Raw genomic sequence first — 20,500 nt, 5'->3', positions numbered from 1 at the left:
TTTTGGGGCTTATTTGTGGATGTTTTTGCAGTTTGGCAGGATCTGGGGATGGTTTTCAGTGCAATCATGTGCTTTCAGGTTTGGGGAAACTGAGGCACAGCGACCACAGCCTGCATGGGGGAACACTTCCATGTCCCTCAATACACCCCATGGGGCGCCCGCTCCCCACACAGCCCCCAGACCCCCTGGAAAAAGTGGGGTGAGGCACCTTGGGGGGCTTTTCCCCATGAAAACACTGGAGAGGAGGATGGGGGGGTGTTTGGAGAGGGGGAGACCACCCCAAGGAAGGGCTTGGGGTGAGGTTCTCCCCATAGTGACTAACCCAGTGTCACCGCTGGCCTCAGTTTTGATGGGAAAAGCGGAATTTGCCCCTTTTTCCAGCCGCCCTCTGGTTTCCAGCATCATGAGGACTAATAGTGCCACCTACCGAAACACCCTCGCTGGTATTAAACCCTCGTATTTCCCTTTTCCACATCCTAAAGAGCCTTCTCATGTTTTTAGGGACACAAGAACCCCCCCAAACCAAGCCCTGTTTGCCCCTATGGGGCAACACTGGCTGCCCATCCCCAGAGCATCAAGTCTTGTCCCCCACAAGGCTCTCCTTTATGCTTCTGGGGGTGGTTTTAGGTCCCTTTTTGGCCTTGGATCTGTAAGATCTAAAGGGCCTTTCCAACCCAAACTATTCTATGATCAAGCCTTTGTGACTACTAACTCTGGGGCTTGGCCACTGAGTCCCACACTTTTAGGGACAGGAGAACCCCCCAAACCAATCCCTGTTTGCCCCTGTGGGGCAACATTGGCTGCCTATGCCCAGGGCATCAAGCCTTGTCCCCCATAAGGATCCCCTTTATGCTCCTGGGGTTGGTTTTAGGTCCCTTTTGGGGCTTGGAACTGGCTGATCTGAAGATCCTTTCCATTCTAACCCAAACCATTCTATGATGAAGACTTTATGGCCACTGACCCTGGGGGCTTGGCCACTGAGTCCCACACGCTTTTAGGGACACAAGAACCCCGAAAAAAACAACCCTTGTTTCTCCCTATGGGGCAATACCGGCTGCCCATCCCCAGGGCATCAAGCCTTGGCTCACACAAGGCTCCCCCTTATGCTCCTGGGGTTGGTTTTAGGTCCCTTTTGGGGGTCAGAACTCGATGATCTAAAGGTCCTTTCCAACCCAAACCATTCTATGATGAAGACTTTGTGACCACTGACCCTGGGGGCTTGGCCACTGAGTCCCACATGCTTTTAGGGACACAAGAACCCCCCCAAACCAACCCCTGTTTCTCCCTATGGGGCAACATTGGCTGCCTATGCCCAGGGCATCAAGCCTTGTTCCCCATAAGGATCCCCTTTATGCTCCTGGGGATGGTTTTAGGTCCCTTTTGGGGCTTGGAACTGGATGATCTAAAGGCCCTTTTTCAACCCAAACCATTCTATAATGAAGACTTTGTGGCCACTGACCCTGGGGGCTTGGCCACTGAGTGGGGAAACTGAGGCCCACCCAGGCCTGCCCGTTAGGCTGCGCTGAGCCCCACCTGCAGCTCGTTGGGTATTTAAGGACCCATTTCCAAGCACTTCACCCCTGCGCAGGGTCTGCTCCATCCCTGCCTATGGAGGAGGCCGGTGGAGCCGGGGTGCAGCTGGCGCTCGGGGTCCTGCTGCCCACCCCTGCCCCGGAGGTGCTGGAGCGGGTGCTGAGGCAGCGCTATGGCCCCTTGCCCTGCGCCGCCACCATCGCCCGCCTGCGCAAGCAGCCGGCCGGGGGCTACGAGCCGGCCGGGAACCCCGAGGACATGCTGGAGAGGCGGCAGTTGGCCAATGCCAAGGAGCGGGAGAGGGTGAGGGACCCCCAAAAGTCATGGGGGGGGGCTGCGGGTGATGGTGGTACCCGGGTCACCCCCTGGCTGCTCGGGATGGGGTCACTCAGTAGTGTTGGCCTAAGGCCGCTTTGCTGTGGGTCACTAACAAGGGGGTGTCTTTGCCTCTGCTTTTGGGGTGCATGGTTTAATATGGGGGGGGCTAGTTTAATCCTAAAAGGACCTGGTTTAATCTTTGGGGGGGTTGGTTTACTCCTAGGAGAGCCCAGGTCAACCTTGGGGGGCCTGGTTTGATCCTACAAGGGCCTGTGTTAATTTAGGGGGATCCTGGTTTAATCTTGGGGGACATAGTTTAACCCTTATAGAGCCCAGTTTAATCCTGAGGGGTCCAGGTTTAATCCTGGGAGGTTCTGGTTTAATTTGGGAGGGAGCTGGTTTAATCCCAGGAGGGCTTGGTTTAAACTTGGGGGGCCTGGTTTGACCCTAAGAGGGCCTGTCTTAATTTGGAGGGGGCCTGGTTTAATCCTGAGGGATCTAGTTTAACACTTACAGAGCCCAGTTTAATCCTGGGGAGCTCAATTTAATCCTGAGGGGTCCAGGTATAATCCCAGAAGTTTCTGGTTTAATTTAGAAGGATCTGGTTTAATCCTAGGAGGGCTTGGTTTAATCTTGGGGGGCCTGGTTTAATCCTAACAGGACCTGGTTTAATTTGGGAGGGAGCTGGTTTGATCCTAGGGGGCCCTGGTTTAATCCTGGGGTGCCCAGTTTAATCCTGAGGCGGAGCTGATTTAATCCTAGGAGGCCCCCCAAGATTAAACCAAGCCCTCCTTGGATTAAACCAGCTCTCTCCCAGAGTAAGCCAGAACCTCCCAGGATTAAACCTGGTCCCCTCAGGATTAAACTGGGCTCTATAAGGGTTAAACTAGGTCACCCAGGATTAAACCAGGACCCCTCAAATTAACACAGGCCCTGGTTTAATTCTGGGGGGCCTAGTTTCACCCTAGGAGGGCCTGGGTTAATCTCAGGGGGCTCTATTTAATCCTAAAAGCACATGGCTTAATTTTGGGGGGCTCAGTTTAATCCTGGGAGCACATGGCTCCATTTTGGGGGGCCCAGTTTAATCCTAGGAGCACATGGCTTAGTTTTGGGGGTTCCGATTTAATCCTAGGAGGATCTAGTTTAATTCTAGGGTCCCCACCTTCATCCTGAGGGTTGCCCAGTTTAACCTTGGGGTCCCTCCCTGTGTATCCCATTGGGGTGTCACTCTCTTTGTCTCCTCCCGGCAGATCAAGAACCTGAACAGCGGCTTCTCGAAGCTGAAGGCGCTGGTGCCCCTGGTCCCCCGCGACCGCAAGCCCAGCAAAGTGGACACCCTGAAAGCAGCCACCGAGTACATCCGCCTCCTGCGGCTGGTGCTGGAGGAAACGGGGGGCCTGAAGGTAAGGGATGGTCACCCCAACATAGGGACTCTCTGCCCTAAACCTTCCTCCAATATGTGTGTGGGTTTGGGGGGTGAGAGGAAGTTCCTTGCTTGACATTTTGCAGGTTGCAATTGATTGAAATGGTAGAGTAAATGGATTTATTATTCCAGGGGGGTTCTCATAGACTCATGGAATGGTTTGGGTTGGAAAGGACCTTAAATCATCCTGCCATGGGCAGGGACACCTTCCACTAGAGCAGGTTGCTCCAAGCCCCTGTGTCCAACCTGGCCTTGAACACTGCCAGGGATGGGGCAGCCACAGCTTCTCTGGGCACCCTGTGCCAGCGCCTCAGCACCCTCACAGGGAACAACTTCTGCCTTATCTCCAACCTGAACTTCCCCTGTTTCAGTTTGAACCCATCACCCCTTGTCCTATCGCTCTAGTCCCTGATGAAGGTCCCTCTCCAGCATCCTTGTAGCCCCCTTCAGACACTGGAAGCTGCTCTGAGGTCTCCACGCAGCTTCTCTTCTCCAGGCTGAACATCCCCAATGTTCTCAGCCTGTCTCCATACGGGAGCTGCTCCAGCCCCTGAGCATCCTCGTGGCCTCCTCTGGACTTGCTCCAACAGCTCCATGTCCTTATGTTGGGGACACCAGCCCTGCACACGGTGCTGCAGGGGGGGTCTCATGAGAGCAGAGGGGCAGGATTCCCTCCCTGACCTGCTGCTCATGCTCGGGGGGTGCAGCCCAGCACACGAGGGGGTTCTGGGCTCAAGCACACACTGAAGCCGGGTCATGGGGAGCTTCTCCTCACCCAACACCCTCAAGTTCTTCTCCTCAGGCTGCTCTGAATCACTTCTCCACCCAACTTGTAGCTGTGCCTGGGATTGCCCTGACCCAGGGGCAGGACCTTGCCTTGGCCTTGTTGAGCTCCATGAGTTTGGCATTGGGCACCTCTAAAGCCTGTCAATGTCCCTCTGGATGGCAGAGGCACCTCTGCAGCAGCTTCTCAGAGCACAAGGACTGGGGGGGCGGGACATGACACCCCAGTTTCAGTGTGTTTTCTCCCCCTTCTCACACCAGCAGGAAGCTGATGCTGAGCAGAAGCTGGGTGACACCTCTGGGACTGGGTCTGGCAGTGCCCCCCCATGCCCATGGGGTGCCCCTGGGCTGCCCCCCAACCCTGGGCTGCCACAGGAGAGTGGGGAGCTGGTGAGTTGGGGGTCAGGCCTGGCTGTTGGGTTGGGGGGGTCACCCTGGCTGTTATGTTGGGGTCACCCCAGCTAAGGGTGATGGGGTTGGGTGCACCCAAGGGGGGGACAGGATGGGATGGGGACACCCTGTATGCAGCTGGGGGCACCCATGAGCCTTGCAGGGAGCTCGCTCCCTTGAGCTCAGGGTTTGGGGAGCCTCTGCTTTATATCAACACAAGCTGGGGTTGCTTCAAATGAGCTTTGATGCCCCAAAATATTCCAAATGAGCAAAAACTTGCGTTCTGGGGGGTTGTTTTTGAAGGTTTTTCCAGCCAATCCCTAAAAAACCTGGAATGTCCTGCAGAGACCTGCGAGGGACCTAGTGTGACACCAAGTTCGATGCTCCAGCACTTCTTTTGGGGGCTGGCTCCTGTCCCATGGCCGGATCCAGCCCCACATCCCATCACACCACCCCTCAACCTGCCTGTCCCCAAAAACAGGGGGGGTCCATTACCCCTAAACCACGATGGTGAGGCCAGAGCTGTAATTAATAGCTTTATGTAAATGTAATTAGCAATTAGCAGCACTGTTCCTTCCACCCCCCCCGTTATTTAATAGAACTCCCAATTCACCATCTCATAATAAAAGAGGATCTTGGGGGTGTCTCTGCTGCTTCTGTGTGCTTCCCACCGGGTTTATTTGCACTCGGTGGGTGTCCCGGGGGGGGTCCATGGGTTCTCCCCCCCCTCTATGGGGCGGAGCGTGTTGGCAGAAGGAGCTGGACCTGCGCGGGGGGGGGGCCCTTTGTCAGGATGCTCTGAGGAGGAGGAGGATGCTCTGAGGAGGAGGTGGGTGATGGCAGCATCCTCCCGGCCGCAGCTTCCCCTTCCATGGGAGGGTTTTGGGGGGGAACAACAAAGTGGGTGACCCCCCCTCTTCCCTTTCCCTTCTCTTCTCACCCCCCTTAAGCAGGCTGCATGCAGGTTTGGGGGGGCTGCGTCTATTCCCCCCCCCCTTTCCCCGGCCTTTATCCTCTGCGGGCGGTGGGTACCGATTCCCCCCTTTTCCCCCTTCAATCCCCATCCACGGGGGGTGCGATGTTGCTCCCAAAACAAGGAAAATTCCCTGTTTTCCATCCTCATCCGCCATCCCTGCGGCTGCCGCAGCGGCGCTGGGTGCGGCGAGGGCGGAGGCGGCCGGGAATGCTGGATGGATGGATGGATGGATGGATGGATGGGGGGGGTGGGAGCATGGGGGTGTCGTTTATCCCCCCCTATCCCCAGCACACAGTGATGCGGGGGGGCCCTTAGAGACCCCTTTGCTCTTCCTCCTTCTCCTTTGTGGGGGGGGAATTCCTGCTGGGATGCTCAGGATCCTGCCACCGCCTGACGTTCGCACTTCGGTGGGGACCCTCCCTTGGAATTCTAGCCTGGAAAAGGTTCCCTGCTTCCCTGTGAGCCAGGTTGGTATCGGAGCAGCAAAGCTGGGGGGAGACATGGGGGGCTGCGGGGGATGTGGAGGACTCTGCTTTTGCATTGAGGAAAGCACTGAGCGATGGGGAGGGGGGGATGTTCTGTTTGGGGGTTCCTCTGGGATTTGGGGGAGCAGCTCAGGTCTGGACAACCTGTGCACCCCCTATTTTGGGGGGCGAGCAGTGCCTTGTATTTGGGTCTATTTACCCTGTATTTTGGTGCAGCAGCACCCCCAAAACACCTCATTGAAGACTTTACGGGGGGGGGGTCAGTGTTGGTGTTATGGGGTTCACCACGGCAGGGCTCGGTCCCCAGCATGTGCAGTGGCACCGTGGCATCGATCCCCAATGGAGCATGGCCCCGATTGGGAGCATCCCCAGAGACGGATGCCATTGGCGCTGCTGCCATCAGTGCACCGAGCTGCCCGTTCTCAGCCGCTGCTTCTTTGGGGGGGTGATTTGGATGGCGCAGGCCCCCCCCCCCCATCGTGTCCCCAACTCGTCACACGGATGGGTTGTCCCTGCGGGCAGGGCGGAGGCTGGATGGGGCTTATCTCTAACGTGCAGCTTGGGGGTATCTTCGGTGGTTGCTTCACAATCTGTATCTGCGGAGGGGCCGAGGGCGCTGGCGCTGACCGTGTCCGTGGGTCTGTCCATCCCCACGGCAGGATGAGCTCGGTGGCCAGCCCCGAGCCCCTGCCCGAGCCCCCCGGCCCCGGGCCCCGCTACCTGGAGAGCTTGGCCGAGGAGGACCCCGAGTACCTGCGAGCACGGAACATGGCAGCGGACCTGAGGCAGGACTTCAACATGATGGAGCAGAAGAAGAGGGTCACCATGATCCTGCAGAGCCCGGTGAGGGGTGGCACCTCTCAGGGTCCCCAACCCTATTCTTCCTTGTCCCCAAACCCCATCCCTCCTGTGCTTCAAATCCTATCCCTCCTTATCCCCAAAACCCATCCCTCCTGTCCCCCAAATCCTATCCCTCATTATCCCCAAACCCCTTTCCTCCTGTCCTCAAACCCTTTCCTTCCTATGCCCAAACCCCATCCCTCCTTGTCCCCAAATCCTATCCCTCCTTGTCCCCCAACCCCATCCCTCCTGTGCCCCCAAACCCTGTCCCTACTGTCCCCAAACCATGTCCCTCCTGTCCTAAACCTGTCCCTACTTGTCCCCAAATCCCATCCTTCCTGTGCCTAAACCCCATCCCTTCTGTCCCCAACGTTGTTCCTCCTGCCCCTGTCCATCCTTGTCCCCAAATCCTATCCCTCCTTGTCCCCCAACACAATCCCTCCTGTCCCCAAATCCCATCCCTCCTGTGCCCCCAAATCCCATCTATCCTATGCCCCCAAACCCCACCCCTCCTGTCCCCAATCTTGTTCTTCCTGCCCCTGTCCCTCCTTGTCCCCTAACACCATCCCTCTTTGTCCCCAAACCCCATCCCTCCTGTCCCAAGCAAATGCCACCATGTGTTGGATGGGGCTATGTTCCAGTGCCACCAAGCTGGCAATGTCACTGCCACCAAGCCATGGGTCTGCTGTCACTGAGTGGTCAGTGGTGGCACTGCCACCATGCCATCAAGTGATGTGACTGTCACCAAGCTGGTGATGCCACCACCATGGTGCCACCAAGCCAATGATGCTGCCACCACTGATCTGGTGGTGCCCTCACCCTGGTGCCACCGGATGGTCCCTGTTTGGTCACCACATCCCTGCGGTGACGGGGAGGTGACACCGCTGGGGCCGGGGTGCCACAGTCTTTCAGGGAGGAGCTGGAGAGCCTCATCCAGGAGCAGATGAAGAAGGGGAACAACTCGTCCCACATATGGGCCCTGCGGCAGATCGCTGACTTCATGGCCACCACGTCCCCTGCCGTCCTCCCCACCTCCCCCATGGGTACGGCCAGCAGCTTTTTGGGGGAAAATGGAACAATTTGGTGACATTCTTGAGTGGTTTCCTTAATTTATGGGCTTGGAGGTGAGAAAACACCCCCTAGGGCTCCATGTTCTCATTTCTAGTAGAGAGGGATGAGGGTGGAGGGAGAGGATCGAGGCCCACAGGGACAAAGTGGGGTCACTCTGCAGACCCCAAGTAGCCTCTTCCAAAACCCTGGGATCTCCTAAAACCTTTGGCATCCCCCAAACCTTTGGGACCACGAAACCTTTGGAATCCCTTTACCTTTGGGACCACCAAACCTTTGGCATTCCTCAAACCCTTGGGATCCTCCAAACCTTTGGAATCCCTTCAATCTTTGAGACCCTCAAACCTTTCGAATCCCTTTGCCTTTGGGATCACCAAACCTTTGGAATCCCTTTACCTTTGCGACCACCAAACCTTTGGCATCCTCTAAACCTTTGGAATCCCTTTAACCTTTGGGACCACCAAACCTTTGGAATCCCTTTACCTTCAGGGCCACCAAACCTTTGGGACCACCAAATCTTTGGCATCCCCCAAACCTTTGGAATCCCTTTACCTTCAGGACCACCAAACCTTTGGGACCACCAAATCTTTGGCATCCCCCAAACCTTTGGAATCCCTTTACCTTCAGGACCACCAAATCTTTGGGATCCCCCAAACCTTTGGAATCCCTTTACCTTCGGGACCTCCAAACCCAGCTCCATCACCCTCCACTCCCCAAGGGAAGATCCTGGGGTTGGGAAGGGGGTTTCAAACCAACCCCTTCCCACTTCTCTGCTCACTTTGGGGGTGACACATCCCCAGGGCTGGCGTCTGTCACCCCCATCAATGACCTGCATGGCCCCGAGGCACCAGCACTGGCCAAGGGCGAGCGGCTGATGCGCTGCAAGGTGGGCAGCATCCACCGGCTGCTGGACCTCTATGGCTGGGCCCAGCTGGGACACGCCGCTGTCACCGTGAGCACCCCAAAAATGGGGGGGAATTGTGGTTTTTGGGGAGGTTGGGCCTTTTTTGGGGTGTATTTGGTGGGTTTCGGGGGGTTTGAGGTGTGTTGGTTTTGATGGCGCTTTGGGAGAGTAAGGTTTTGGGAGGGAATTGTTATTTTTGGGGGGATTTGGGGCTTTTTTTGGGGTGTGGGAGGTGTTTGGTGGCATTGTGGGGGGGTTGAGAACTTTCAGGACAGGTTGGGTTTGGGGGGTGCAGTGGTTTTTTGGGGTGTTTTTAAGATTTCTTTTACATTTTGATATCTATATGGGCTTTTGGGGGAGGTATTTGCGGGTTTTAGTGGATTTGAGGACTTTCAGGGTGGGTTTTTTATGGGGGGCTTTAGGCGGGGTAAGGTTTGGGGGGTGCAGTGTTTTTTGGGGGTGATTTGAGGGTTACTTTTACATTTTTATATCTATATGGGCTTCCTGGGGGAGGTGGGAGGTGTTTGGTGGTGGGTTTGGGGAGATTTGGTGCTTTTTTGGGGAGATGAGAAGTGTTTGGTGGCGTTTTGGTGGGTTCAAGGACTTTCAGAGTGGGTTGTTTTATGGGGGGCTATGGGCAGGGCAAGGTTTTGGGGGTTGCAGTGAGGTTTTTTGGGGTGATTTTAGGATTTCTTTCCCACTTTTATACCCATACGTGCTTTCTCCCATCGCAGCTACGTGTCAGCAAGGAACAGGAGCATTTCTTGGTGGCCCCACAGGGGCTGGCATGCAGCGAGGTGACAGCGGCCAGCCTGGTGAGCATCCCTGTTATCCCTCTCCCCCTATACCATCACCCCCATCCCTGTTATCCCTATCCATCACCCCCACAACCTGGGGTGCTGAAGGAGCTCTGAGCCCCCTCTATGTGTCCCCAAGATCAAGGTGAACGTGCTGGGGGCCGTGGTGGAGCAGGGCAGCACCAACTTCACCCCGGACGCCCGCAGCTTCAGCCTCCACGCCGCTATCTACGCCGCCCGCCCCGATACCCGCTGCATCATCCACTTGCACACACCGGCCACGGCTGCAGTAAGATATGGGGGTGCGATGTGGTGGGTTTTGGGGGGGGCTGGAAGGGGTTTGTCACCCACTATGTCCTGCTGCAGGTATCGGCCATGCGCTGTGGTGTGCTGCCCATCTCCCGCGCCGCGCTGCTGCTGGGGGACGTCGCCTACTTTGACTTCCGAGGGGAGGTGGAGGATGAAGCCGATCGGGTCGAGCTCCAAAAATGCCTTGGCCCCACCTGCAAGGTGAGGGGATGGGGACACGCACACGTATATAAGGGATGTCCCCATCCCACCCTCCTTGTCCCACTGATGTTCCCCTCCTCGGTGCCGCAGATCCTGGTGCTGCGCAACCACGGGGTGCTGGCGCTGGGTGACACCGCCGAGGAGGCCTTCTACAGCATCTTCCATCTGCAGGCGGCCTGTGAGATCCAGGTGAGCACCCGGCCGTGCACCGAGCTGTGTATGGCCTCAGCTGCCAGCACTGTGCCCATGGGAATAAGCACTGAGCTGTGTATGGCCTCAGCTGCCAGCACCGTGCCCATGGGAATAAGCACTGAGCTGTGTACGGCCTCAGCACCGTGCCCCAGGAGCTTGTGTTGAGCTGTGCCAGGTCTCTGCTGTCACCATGGTGCTCTGAGGCCATGCACTGAGCTGTGCCAGGTCTCTGCTGTCATCATGGTGCTCTGAGGCCATGCACTGAGCTGTGCCAGGTCTCTGCTGTCACCATGGTGCTCTGAGGCCATGCACTGAGCTGTGCCAGGTCTCTGCACGCTCTGGAGTGGGGTGTCCCTGCCTGTAGCAGGGGGTTGGAACTGGATGAGCTTTAAGGTCCTTTCCAACCCAAACCAGTCCATGATTCTGCTATCACACCATGGTGCTCCAAGACCATGCACTGAGCTGTGCCAGGTCTCTGCTCTCACCATAATGCCCTGGGACCATGCACTGAGCTGTGCCAGGTCTCTGCCGTCACCACGGTGCCCAGAATGAAGCACACCAGTGCATCCATGGGTGCTGTGGGTGCCATGGGCGCGCATGGGGCTGTCCCACTGCTTCCCCCCCAAAAAGCCACATCAGCAGCACATCCCTGGGGCTGTGCCGTAGGTGTCGGCGCTGGCGAGCGCGGGGGGCACGGACAACCTGATCGTGTTGGAGCGCGCCAAGCACCGGCCCCACGAGGTGGGCTCCGTGCGCTGGGCCGGCAGCACCTTCGGCCCCATGCAGAAGAGCCGCTTGGGCGAGCACGAGTTCGAAGCCCTGATGAGGATGCTGGACAACCTGGTGAGCTGGAACACAGCAAACCCCCAAACCAACCCCATTCACCTCTTGGTCTTTTAACCCTTATCTTACAACCCTGTCTTTCCCCAGGGTTACCGCACAGGGTACACCTACCGCTACCCCTTCGTGCAGGAGAAGAGCAAACCCAAAAGCGATGTGCTGATCCCCGCCACGGTGACAGCCTTCGTGTTCGAGGAGGAGGCCGCCCCTGTCCCCGCGCTGCGGCAGCACGCCCAGAAGCAGCAGAAGGAGAAGACGAGGTGGCTCAACACCCCCAACACCTACATGAGGGTCAACGTGGCTGAGGAGCAGCAGGGCAGTGCTGGAAGCCAGAAGACCAAGACGACGGTGCGGGGCTGCTGCGGCAGCCCAAGGAGGGGTTTGGGTTGATTTGGGAAGAGGGTTGGCTCAGGGAATGGCATTAGCTGGAGGGTGGGTTTTGGGCGCTAAAATAATAGGTAGATTGGGGGATGGATGGGATGCTACCAGAAGCTGGTGTGCAGGAATGCTTGGGAATGCCTTCTGGAATACCTTTCAGAAGTGATAAGTGCTTCTTTTGGTGCCTTTATTAAACACAGACTTTCTTCTTCTATTCCCTGCCATAATAATAGTTATTGGAAAATCCCACCTCCCCAGCCCAAGGGGCTGAGTGCCATGGGCTTTATCAGGGTCTCCCCTCTATGCAAGATGCATTTATAGAGTCATAGAATGGTTTGGGTTGGAAAGGACCCTAAAGCTCATCCAGTTCCAGCCCCCTGCCACGGGCAGGGACACCTTCCACTAGAGCAGGTTGCTCCAAGCCCCTGTGTCCAACCTGGCCTTGAACACTGCCAGGGATGGGGCAGCCACAGCTTCTCTGGGCACCCTGTGCCAGCGCCTCAGCACCCTCACAGGGAAGAGCTTCTGCCTTTTATCCAACCTGAACTTCCCCTGTTTCACTTTGAACCCATCACCCCTTGTCCTTTCGCTCCAGTCCCTGATGAAGGTCCCTCTCCAGCACCCTTGTATCCCCCTTCAGACCCTGGAAGCTGCTCTGAGGTCTCCGTGCATTTATTGGGGTCTCCTCCCTTCATGATGTGTATTTATGGGGGTTTTATCTCTGCAACACACAGTGGCTGAAAGCAGACGAGGTGGAAAAAGGCAGCAGCGGGACCCCCATCCGAATTGAGAACCCCAACCAGTTCGTGCCCCTCTACACGGACCCACAGGAGGTGCTGGAGATGAGGAACAAGGTACGGTCCTGGCCCAAAACCCCCCAAGGCTTTGGGATGTGGGTGCAGGGGTCCTGCCAGACCCATGTGGAGGGAGAACACTGTTTCCCCATCCTCATTCTGCATCTCACCCACAGATCCGGGAGCAAAACCGCCAGGACGTGAAGTCAGCAGGACCCCAGTCCCAGCTACTGGCCAGTGTGATCGCTGAGACCAGCCGCAGCCCTGTATGTCACCCCACATCCCCAGCCCCATGTCCCCTCACCCCAGAGCATTCCACCCCTTGGCAGGGATAACACCGCTCTGGGGCTGCTCCTTCAGTCCACAGAGAGCCATTTGGGAGATGCAGAAGCCAAAGAAGCATCCCGGGATGAAGCCCCTCCAGAGCCAGAGCCCCCCAACCCCTTCAGCCAGCTGACGGACCAGGAGCTGGAGGAGTACAAGCAGGAGGTGGAGAGGAAAAAGCTGCAGGGTAGGAGGGGTACAGGGGAGCCTTGATCCTAAATCCCACTTGGGGCTCCACTCAGTGGACTTCGGGACCAGCATGTGCCTCCATTGGCAGGCGAGAAGGCTGCTGTGGCCGAGGAGAGCCAGGCTCCCCCTGCTTCCCCACCACAGAGCCCGGCACCGGCACAGAGCCCGGCCCCGACGCCTGCGGAGCCCTCGGAGGGTGAGTGAGCCCATGGGACCAGGGGACACGAGCAGCGGGGTCTGCAGTGAGCAACCGAAGCAGAGGGATGAGGGTGGATGTAGCCAAACCCTGCTTAAACACAGATAAATGTCTCCGTTTGCCTTCCCTGCTCTAACGGGGTGCAGCACTGGTGGGGATTCATGTCACAAAGGCAGCAAAGCCATCGCTTGCCTTGAATGTCACATCTGGAGGACATGAGCATCCATCGGTGGCTTTGCTGGGTGCAGGGGACATCTCCATCCCGTTCCTAAGAGAATGAACCAGGTTGGAAAAGAGCTTTAAGATCATCAAGTCCAACCATTGACCCAGCACTGCCAAGGCCACCACTAACCCATGGCACTGAGGGCCTCGGCTACACGGGGTGTGAACGCTTGCAGGGACGGTGACTCCAGCCCTGCCCTGGGCAGCCTGTTCCAATGCCTGAGCACCCTCTGGGGAAGGAATTGTTCCTCAGCTCCATCTAAACCTCCCCTGGTGCAGCTTGAGGCCGTTTCCTCTCATCCTACCGCCTAAGGATGTGATATTCCCATTATTACATGGTCCCAAGTGCAAGTTGGGTCTCGGGGCGCAGGGGAGGGCAGTGGGAGTGCGCGGCTTCTCGCTTTCTCATCGTGTGTCGTGGTGTCTGTGTGTCTGTCTGTGTCCACAACGTCTTCCTTTCTCTTTCCTCCACGTGTGGCTTTCACCCAAGGAGTTACCTCTGACTCTGAATACTTGTCACTGTAGTAAGTACGGAGAGGCCATCCTTGAGGAGGAGGGACACGGGTGACCGCGCTCCCCGCTAGCTCGGGGTGCCCTTGCTCTCCGTGGCCCGTTTCAGCCGTGCTCCTGCGGGGAGCAGCGCTCTACTGAGGGCTTTGCAGAAGGAAATGCCTTGGGTTATCTCGTTTTCTTTGCTGCCTGCTTTAATTCCAGCGGCGAGGCCGGGATGGAGCCAGCCGCCCTCCCCGCCTGCCTCTTCCCAGCTCTCCATCCCGCCTCGCTTGTCCTGCGGGGAGGGGGGAAAAGCTCAGGGAAGCAGCACCTGAGGCAGGAGGGGATCAAATCCCAGTGTTCTCTATCCGCAGGGGTCAAATCCTGCTCCTGCCCAGGTTAAACTGGCGAGTTGGAGGGGTTTAAACCTCCACAGCGCCGGCAACTGCTGCCCAAACCTCACCTTTCCTCTTTGCCCTTGCCAAGGTGACAAGAAGGAGGATGGTGGCCAAGCACCAGCTGATTCTGCTGTTGAGAAGGAGCCACCAACAGTGGTGAATGGGAAGGATGAGGAGCAAAGCACCGAGGAAAGCAAAGCTGGCGACCGGACAACCTCCCCTGCCAACACCGACACGGATGCCCCTAAGGAGAAGGAGACAGTGACCAGCAGCCCCGTGTCCCCCGAAGGTTCCCCCTCCAAATCCCCCTCGAAGAAGAAGAAGAAATTCCGGACCCCGTCTTTCCTGAAAAAAGGCAAAAAGAAGGAAAAGATTGAATCTTGAGTGTCCTCCGAGGCCTCCCGCCGCAGCGGCGGCCCGGAAACCTCTCCGGATGGAGGCACCAAAGAGAGAGAGGGACGGCTCCTGCAGCTGAAAAGCCCAGAGACGAGCTGTTTTCTGAGTACTCCTGGCACGAGGCACCTCGTCCCCTTGTCACCCGCTTTTGGAGGCGGTCACTGAGCTTACGAAAGATTGTGGCCCCCGTTTGCCGCTTGGGGAAATACCCGCTGCGATCTCCCTTCTCCCACGAGCATCCCCTTCTCCTTCCTGGGCACCAGCCCCTTTCCCAGTCACGGATTGAGGGTTGGATTCGGGGTGTTTGTCCCCCAGCCACCCTCGTGAAACGTGGGGCGCAGCTCGGATGCGCTTGGTTTGAGGAAGAAAAGGGTGTTTTGTTGTTCTTTTTCTACCTTCTTGTTCCAAGCTCCATGGGAATGGCACTGGCTTCACCCCCTGGGCAAAATTGTTTGCTGCTTTGCCAAGGGAATTGGATCAGAATGGGGGGGATTGCTCTTCCTGAAGGAGAGGCCACGACCATGGGCTTGTGAGCCTTTCCTTTATGGATCGTAATCTTCCTGTCCTTGGGCTGGAGAGCCGCTTTGAGTCCCCTTCTCCCGGTGCTGCTGTCTCTGTCTTTGCTGTATGAGGAAGAGCAGCAGGATTTCCCACCACCAGACCTGCACCTGAGAAGGGAGAAGAAAAGAGCCTCTGGGAAGTGTCTGTGTTATTAAAACTGAGCAAAACTTCACTCACTAAGTGCTACTTCGGGATGAACACACGCTGCCAATTCACTGCCGATGCCGCCATCCCCACCACCCCTTCACCACGACACCGGCACCCGCCGCTGGTTGTGCCAGGTCTCTGCTCACGCCAACACCATCCACATGCTTTTCCCAAGCTCTGGAATCCCAAGCACAAGTTAAACTCCTCCCTGGTCTTTCCTTCCCACCCAGCCTCGCCTTCAGCGCTCCATGCAGCGACATGACCATCATTCCAACCTCCCGGCCGTGCCTGAAGGGAAGACAAGACCCAGTGATGATGATTTGCCCTGACACTGCTCCAGCGCTGGTATTTAGGGGGCAAAACCAATGGGATCAGCTCCCGTTCTCCCACAAGCCACAGGGATTTGCCATCTTCATGGGGACGGGGCTTCCTTGCCACAGCCCAAGTGTCCAGTGGGTCCTGTCCGCTGGTGAGCCCCAGAATCCATGGGCAGTGGGTTTTCTCAACCCAATCTGATATTCCCACATTTTCAAAGCCACCACTACGTTTTCAAAGCCTTTTTGCTGCTGGGAGGCAGCTCTTGGCTTTTATTTTCCCCTCCAGAAGAGCAAAAAGTCAAAGGGAGGAGGTTTGTGAATGCAGGTTCGTTTTTCCTTGCAGGGCAAGTAAGTTGAAAAGTAAAACATCAGTTCCAGAGATCAAAAGAGAGGACCCAGAGCTCCCAAATTCACCATCGATGAGGACAAGCACCAGCCCTGTGCTTTATATCAGCCTTTGAGATGCTCTGTACCTGTTTCCCATGGGGTGTTGTTAACTGCCACTGATTCTAAAGCTCTTTGTGGCCACTTCTGGCATCGAGCCTGCCCCCCCTGCATGACCCAAGCCACAGAAGCCCCATAGGGATGGCTGCGTTGCCTCTCGAGATGCCATGGTTGATTCATTATAACACTGCCGCACACCCCGGTATCTCTGAAGCTCTGTCCCCAGAGGCTTTGCAATTCCTTTCTCCAGGGATTTTAGAGGAGACAGGGATTTATTTCCCCATTTGGAAGCCAGGGGTGCATTAAGCATCCCATGCAGCGTAGGGAAGCAAGAGCCACTGATGCCTTCAGCAGGGAGGAAGGCTCAAATAGATGTCACCATGATGTTGGTCCTCGCTGCTTAGCTGGAGGAAAGCAGATACAGGATTACATTGACATGTCAGGGCAGCCCTGGGCCCTTTCCATCCTCTGGATAACTTGGATAACTTGGATAACTCTCCCTCTGTCCCCTGCCAGTGTTTTACCCACTATTGCAGCAGGCAGGCCATTGGCTTGCTGCTTCCTTCTCCTTCCAGCCCCAGGCTGGGCTCTGGATGTAGGAATCTTGAAGCAGGGAAGCGGGAATGTGTCCCTGGAGGCAAACCATTGATCCAAGAGGTGCCGGTTGCTGCCCATGCGCCTTTTGCTCATCACCCTCCATGTCTGCACCCCTAATTGAGAAGGAGAGAGGCCAGTTCCAACGTGGGCCACGGGAAATGAGGATGATGATGGGGTTCCTATGGCTATTGCTGCTTGGGGCTGGCAGGCACCCCGCAAGGGTCCCATCGAGGGTGCGGGTGCTGAAGACCCCCCGAAATGAAGCCGAGAGGAGGCTGCGCGCCCCGGCTCTGCCACTGGGGGCCGAGGGGAGGGCAACCGCCGGTGTCTGACAATCGCTGTGTAACGCTGTGTGTAAATAAACCCCGTGTTTGGCACCTCCAGCGCTGTGGAGCTTCTGGGGGGCGGCGGAGGGAGGGTCCTGGCCCCATTGTGGGGCTGAGGTGGTGGATGGGGGGCTCTGGGTCGTGGTTTGGGCGCTGTGGTTGTGGCTCTGGGCTCGCACCTGGCTCTGAATGGGGATGGGGATGGGGATGGCGATAGGGATGGGTATAGGGATGGGGATGGGGATAGATATGGCAATGGGAATGAGGATGGCGGTGGAGGTAGAGATAGGGATGGGGATAGGGATGGCGATGGGGATAGGGATGGGGATAGGGATGGCGATGGGGATGGGGATAGGATTGGGGATGGGGATAGGGATTGGGATGGCGATAGGGATAGGAATAGCGATGGGGATAGGGATGGGTCCAGCCCCGCCTCCATGCGGTGTATGTAGCAGAAACCCCCCTCCCCGGGAACGTTTTGGCTGCGGAACCAAAGGGCTGCGGCGCCGGTTGCCGGGGGAGCCGGAAGTGCGGGCGCTGAGGGGCGGCCATGGGCCGCAGCCGCTCCCGGTCGCCGCCGCGGCGCGGTGAGGAGGGGCCGGGGCCGGGGCCGGGGGCTCCGGGAGCGGGTGGAGGTCGCGGGGGGGTGCACGGAACCGGGCCTCTGCGGTGCGCCCCGTCCGGCCGGGGGCGAGGCCTCGGCTGGTGGCGATGGGAAGCGCGGAGGGTCCTGTTGTCCTCCCGCTGCTGCCGCCCAGCTCAGCCCCTTGGGGAGCGATGTGCAGGCGCGTTGGTCACCACAGCCCTGGCAAGGGGGGTTTCCTGCCGCCGTTCCCTGTGCTGGGGGTGCCGGGAGGGGTCTGTGGGGCCAGCGGGGGCTGGAGGAGGTGGGAGGGGTTATTATGGGGTTATTTTGGGGTTATGGGGTTATTTTGGGGGTTATTGGGTTATTATGGGGGTGTTGTTATGGTCTGCTTGGGAGCTGTCATTGCGTGGCATCATAGATCCTATGGTTTGGGTCGAAGGGACCTTAAGCTCATCCAGTTCCAACCCCCTGCCACGGGCAGGGACACCTTCCACTAAAGCAGGTTGCTCCAAGCCCCTGTGTCCAACCCGGCCTTGAACACTGCCAGGGATGGGGCAGCCACAGCTTCTCTGGGCACCCTGTGCCAGCGCCTCAGCACCCTCACAGGGAAGAGCTTCTGCCTTATCTCCAACCTGAACTTCCACTGTTTCAGTTTGAACCCATCACCCCTTGTCCTATCGCTCCAGTCCCTGATGAAGGTCCCTCTCCAGCATCCTTGTAGCCCCCTTCAGACCCTGGAAGCTGCTCTGAGGTCTCCACGCAGCTTCTCTTCTCCAGGCTGAACAGCCCCAATGTTCTCAGCCTGTCTCCATCAGCACATCAGTGGGGTTTCCTTGGGAAAGTGGCAGCCAGGGGGGATGAGGAAGCAGAAACTAACGCAGGCTTTTCCCAGAGCAGAGCGCAGGCGTTCCCGATCCACCTCCCGGGAGAGGGAGCGGCGGCGCCGGGAGCGATCCCGGTCGCGGGATAGGGACAGGAGGAGGAGCCGGTCTCGCTCCCCGCACCGGCGGCGATCCAGGTGAGGGGTGGGAATGCCGGGGCTGGGATGAGGCCGGGCGGAGGCTCGGTGCGGGCAGCACGGGGGATACTGGGAGCTGGATAACGTTGAACCCCGTCTGCGGTGACGCCACAGCCGGGAAGGCGCGAACCCGCCTGCGTTTGTAACGTCAGGTCACCGAGACGGCACCGATCCAGCTCGTCCTCCCCCCCGCGGCTCAAGGAGAGGCGGGATGAAGAGAAGAAGGAGATAAAAGACTCCAAAGGCAAAGAGCGACAGATCACGGGTAAGGGAGGGGAGGATTTTCCTCCTTAAATATGGCCCCAGTTGGGTTGGGACCAGCCCAGGGGACCCCTTGGCGCTGCTTTAAAGTGGTGTTGTCCCAACTCTTTTGTTCCATTGCCTCGGCAGAGGAAGATCTGCAGGGCAAGACGGAAGAGGAGATCGAGATGATGAAAATGATGGGCTTTGCCTCCTTCGACACGACAAAAGTGAGTGTGGATCAGCACGATGGAGCCCGCAGGCACCTCTGACACGCTCGTCGTGCCCGTTTTTGGGGGATAGTCATAGAATAGAATCATGAAATCAATGGGGTTGGAAAAGAGCTTTAAGATCATCAAGTCCAACCGTTCCCCGGCACTGCCAAGGCCACCACTAACCCATGGCACTGAGGCCTCGGCTACACGGGGTGTGAACACTTGCAGGGACGGTGACTCCAGCCCTGCCCTGGGCAGCCTGTTCCAATGCCTGAGCACCCTCTGGGGAAGGAATTGTTCCTCAGCTCCATCTAAACCTGCCCTGGTGCAGCTTGAGGCCATTTCCTCTTGTCCCATCCCTTGTTCCTTGGGAGCAGAGACCAGCCCCCTCCTGGCTCCATCCTCCTGTCAGGCAGTTGCACAGAGCGATAAGGTGCCCCCTGAGCCTTCTCTTCTCCAGACTAAACCCCCCCAGGTCCCTCAGCCGTTCCTCATCACACTTGTGCTCCAGGCCCTGCACCAGCCCCGGTGCCCTAATCCATACTTTTAGAACCTCTTTTTCCTTGCTCTCTTTCAGGGAAAGAAGGTGGACGGCGCCGCAAACGCGTACGCCATCAACGTGTCCCAGAAGAGGAAATACAGGTTTGTGCCTTGTGGGGGTTTTCTTCTTCCAACTGGGAATTCCTTTGGTGTGACAGAAAAGGAGATTCCACCAGGGTCCTCAATCCAGGCACTGCCTTGGTGGGAGGTTTCCTGCTCTCCTGTGTGTAAATCCTCAGGGAATTCCATTCCGTGATGCCGTTGGGCACCGTTAGGGGCTTCCCGTGTGTGTTTCCATGTGGATTTTGCTGACTGTTCTTTCCCTCCGGCCACAGGCAGTACATGAACAGGAAAGGGGGATTCAACAGACCCCTGGATTTCATCGCTTGATGCTGCGCTCGCACCGAGAAGGATTTCCCTTCCCAGAGACCGGATTTTGGAGGGATTTGGGGTTATTCCCAACAAATCCATCTCCCCCACACCAATCCCTCATTGTTTTTCATTACAATACCTGCCCCGGGTCATTCCTTGGTGGAATTCTGTTGTATTTTCCCTGTTATTTGCTGTCATTTCAATAAAACCCTGTGTAAATATTATTACTTTTCATTCTGTCTTTAATACCCTCAAGTAGAAGCTTCTAGAACTGAATCAAACCACGTGGGGCCGCGATGGCGCCTCCTTGAGGCCCTCGAATTGCTTGAAAACCCCCTTTTTTTGGCTTATTTTGGGCAGCCTGGCTGGTGTTTGGTACATCCGCGTGTCCCGCACCGCTCCGCGCTGCTGCCCTTAGGTAATTAACACCCGTAGGTAATTAACACCCGTAGGTAATTAACATGCTTATAGGTAATTAACCCTTTGCTAATGAACATCACGCCTTGCCCTCCCCGCAGCGCCAGGCGGCGCTGAAGCCCCGCCCCTTTTCCCGCTTGCGGCCCCTCCATTGGCTGCCGGAGCGCGAGGAGTGGCCAATAGGGCGAGGCAGTTTGGTGGGCGGGGCCAACGGGCCAATGACAGCGCGAGGGAGGCGGGGCTTAAGGGACGGTCCCCCACCCACCCTCCCA

The 20,500-nt window shown here is 57.4% G+C and overlaps 3 protein-coding genes across 4 annotated transcripts; all 3 read left to right on the top strand.

The window, feature by feature from the left end:
- Positions 1–1,608: 1,608 nt before the first annotated feature.
- FIGLA (folliculogenesis specific bHLH transcription factor) lies at positions 1,609–3,375 on the top strand. Its single transcript, XM_030510280.1, has 3 exons — positions 1,609–1,836; positions 3,102–3,254; positions 3,361–3,375. Exons 1-3 carry the CDS (start codon positions 1,609–1,611, stop codon positions 3,373–3,375), a joined length of 396 nt encoding a protein of 131 aa, XP_030366140.1.
- Positions 3,376–5,188: 1,813 nt separating this feature from the next.
- ADD2 (adducin 2) lies at positions 5,189–16,897 on the top strand. 2 transcript variants are annotated; one of them, XM_030509852.1, is made up of 16 exons: positions 5,189–5,276; positions 5,800–5,890; positions 6,568–6,751; positions 7,653–7,791; positions 8,617–8,768; positions 9,455–9,535; positions 9,657–9,806; positions 9,884–10,027; positions 10,118–10,216; positions 10,886–11,062; positions 11,150–11,407; positions 12,172–12,291; positions 12,408–12,497; positions 12,592–12,742; positions 12,833–12,930; positions 14,140–16,897. In XM_030509852.1, the coding sequence occupies exons 3-16, from the start codon at positions 6,569–6,571 to the stop codon at positions 14,434–14,436; spliced, it is 2,139 nt and encodes a 712-aa protein (XP_030365712.1). In that variant the 5' UTR covers positions 5,189–5,276; positions 5,800–5,890; position 6,568; the 3' UTR covers positions 14,437–16,897. The 2 variants fall into 2 exon arrangements, with proteins under 2 accessions (XP_030365712.1, XP_030365711.1); XM_030509851.1 differs by having other exon boundaries at positions 12,833–12,940; positions 14,141–16,897.
- A 445-nt stretch (positions 16,898–17,342) lies between these two features.
- SNRNP27 (small nuclear ribonucleoprotein U4/U6.U5 subunit 27) lies at positions 17,343–20,035 on the top strand. Its single transcript, XM_030509877.1, has 6 exons — positions 17,343–17,427; positions 18,324–18,444; positions 18,597–18,709; positions 18,835–18,914; positions 19,477–19,541; positions 19,775–20,035. Exons 1-6 carry the CDS (start codon positions 17,391–17,393, stop codon positions 19,827–19,829), a joined length of 471 nt encoding a protein of 156 aa, XP_030365737.1. The 5' UTR covers positions 17,343–17,390; the 3' UTR covers positions 19,830–20,035.
- Positions 20,036–20,500: the final 465 nt, after the last annotated feature.

Source organism: Strigops habroptila, chromosome 21 (assembly GCF_004027225.2).
Source record: "Strigops habroptila isolate Jane chromosome 21, bStrHab1.2.pri, whole genome shotgun sequence".
Classification (NCBI taxonomy): Eukaryota; Metazoa; Chordata; class Aves; order Psittaciformes; family Psittacidae; genus Strigops; species Strigops habroptila.
This window is presented reverse-complemented; position numbering and strand designations above follow the sequence as displayed.

Bases quoted from the DNA above. Each gene is read 5' to 3' on its own strand.
- FIGLA (XM_030510280.1), top strand. From the start codon at position 1,609: ATGGAGGAGGCCGGTGGAGCCGGGGTGCAGCTGGCGCTCGGGGTCCTG. The intron at 1,837-3,101 runs GTGAGGGACCCC...TCCTCCCGGCAG, and splicing joins ATGCCAAGGAGCGGGAGAGG to ATCAAGAACCTGAACAGCGG.
- ADD2 (XM_030509851.1), top strand. From the start codon at position 6,569: ATGAGCTCGGTGGCCAGCCCCGAGCCCCTGCCCGAGCCCCCCGGCCCC. The intron at 7,792-8,616 runs GTACGGCCAGCA...ACACATCCCCAG, and splicing joins CCTCCCCACCTCCCCCATGG to GGCTGGCGTCTGTCACCCCC. The intron at 10,217-10,885 runs GTGAGCACCCGG...GCTGTGCCGTAG, and splicing joins AGGCGGCCTGTGAGATCCAG to GTGTCGGCGCTGGCGAGCGC.
- SNRNP27 (XM_030509877.1), top strand. From the start codon at position 17,391: ATGGGCCGCAGCCGCTCCCGGTCGCCGCCGCGGCGCG. The intron at 17,428-18,323 runs GTGAGGAGGGGC...TTCCCAGAGCAG, and splicing joins CCGGTCGCCGCCGCGGCGCG to AGCGCAGGCGTTCCCGATCC. The intron at 18,915-19,476 runs GTGAGTGTGGAT...GCTCTCTTTCAG, and splicing joins CCTCCTTCGACACGACAAAA to GGAAAGAAGGTGGACGGCGC.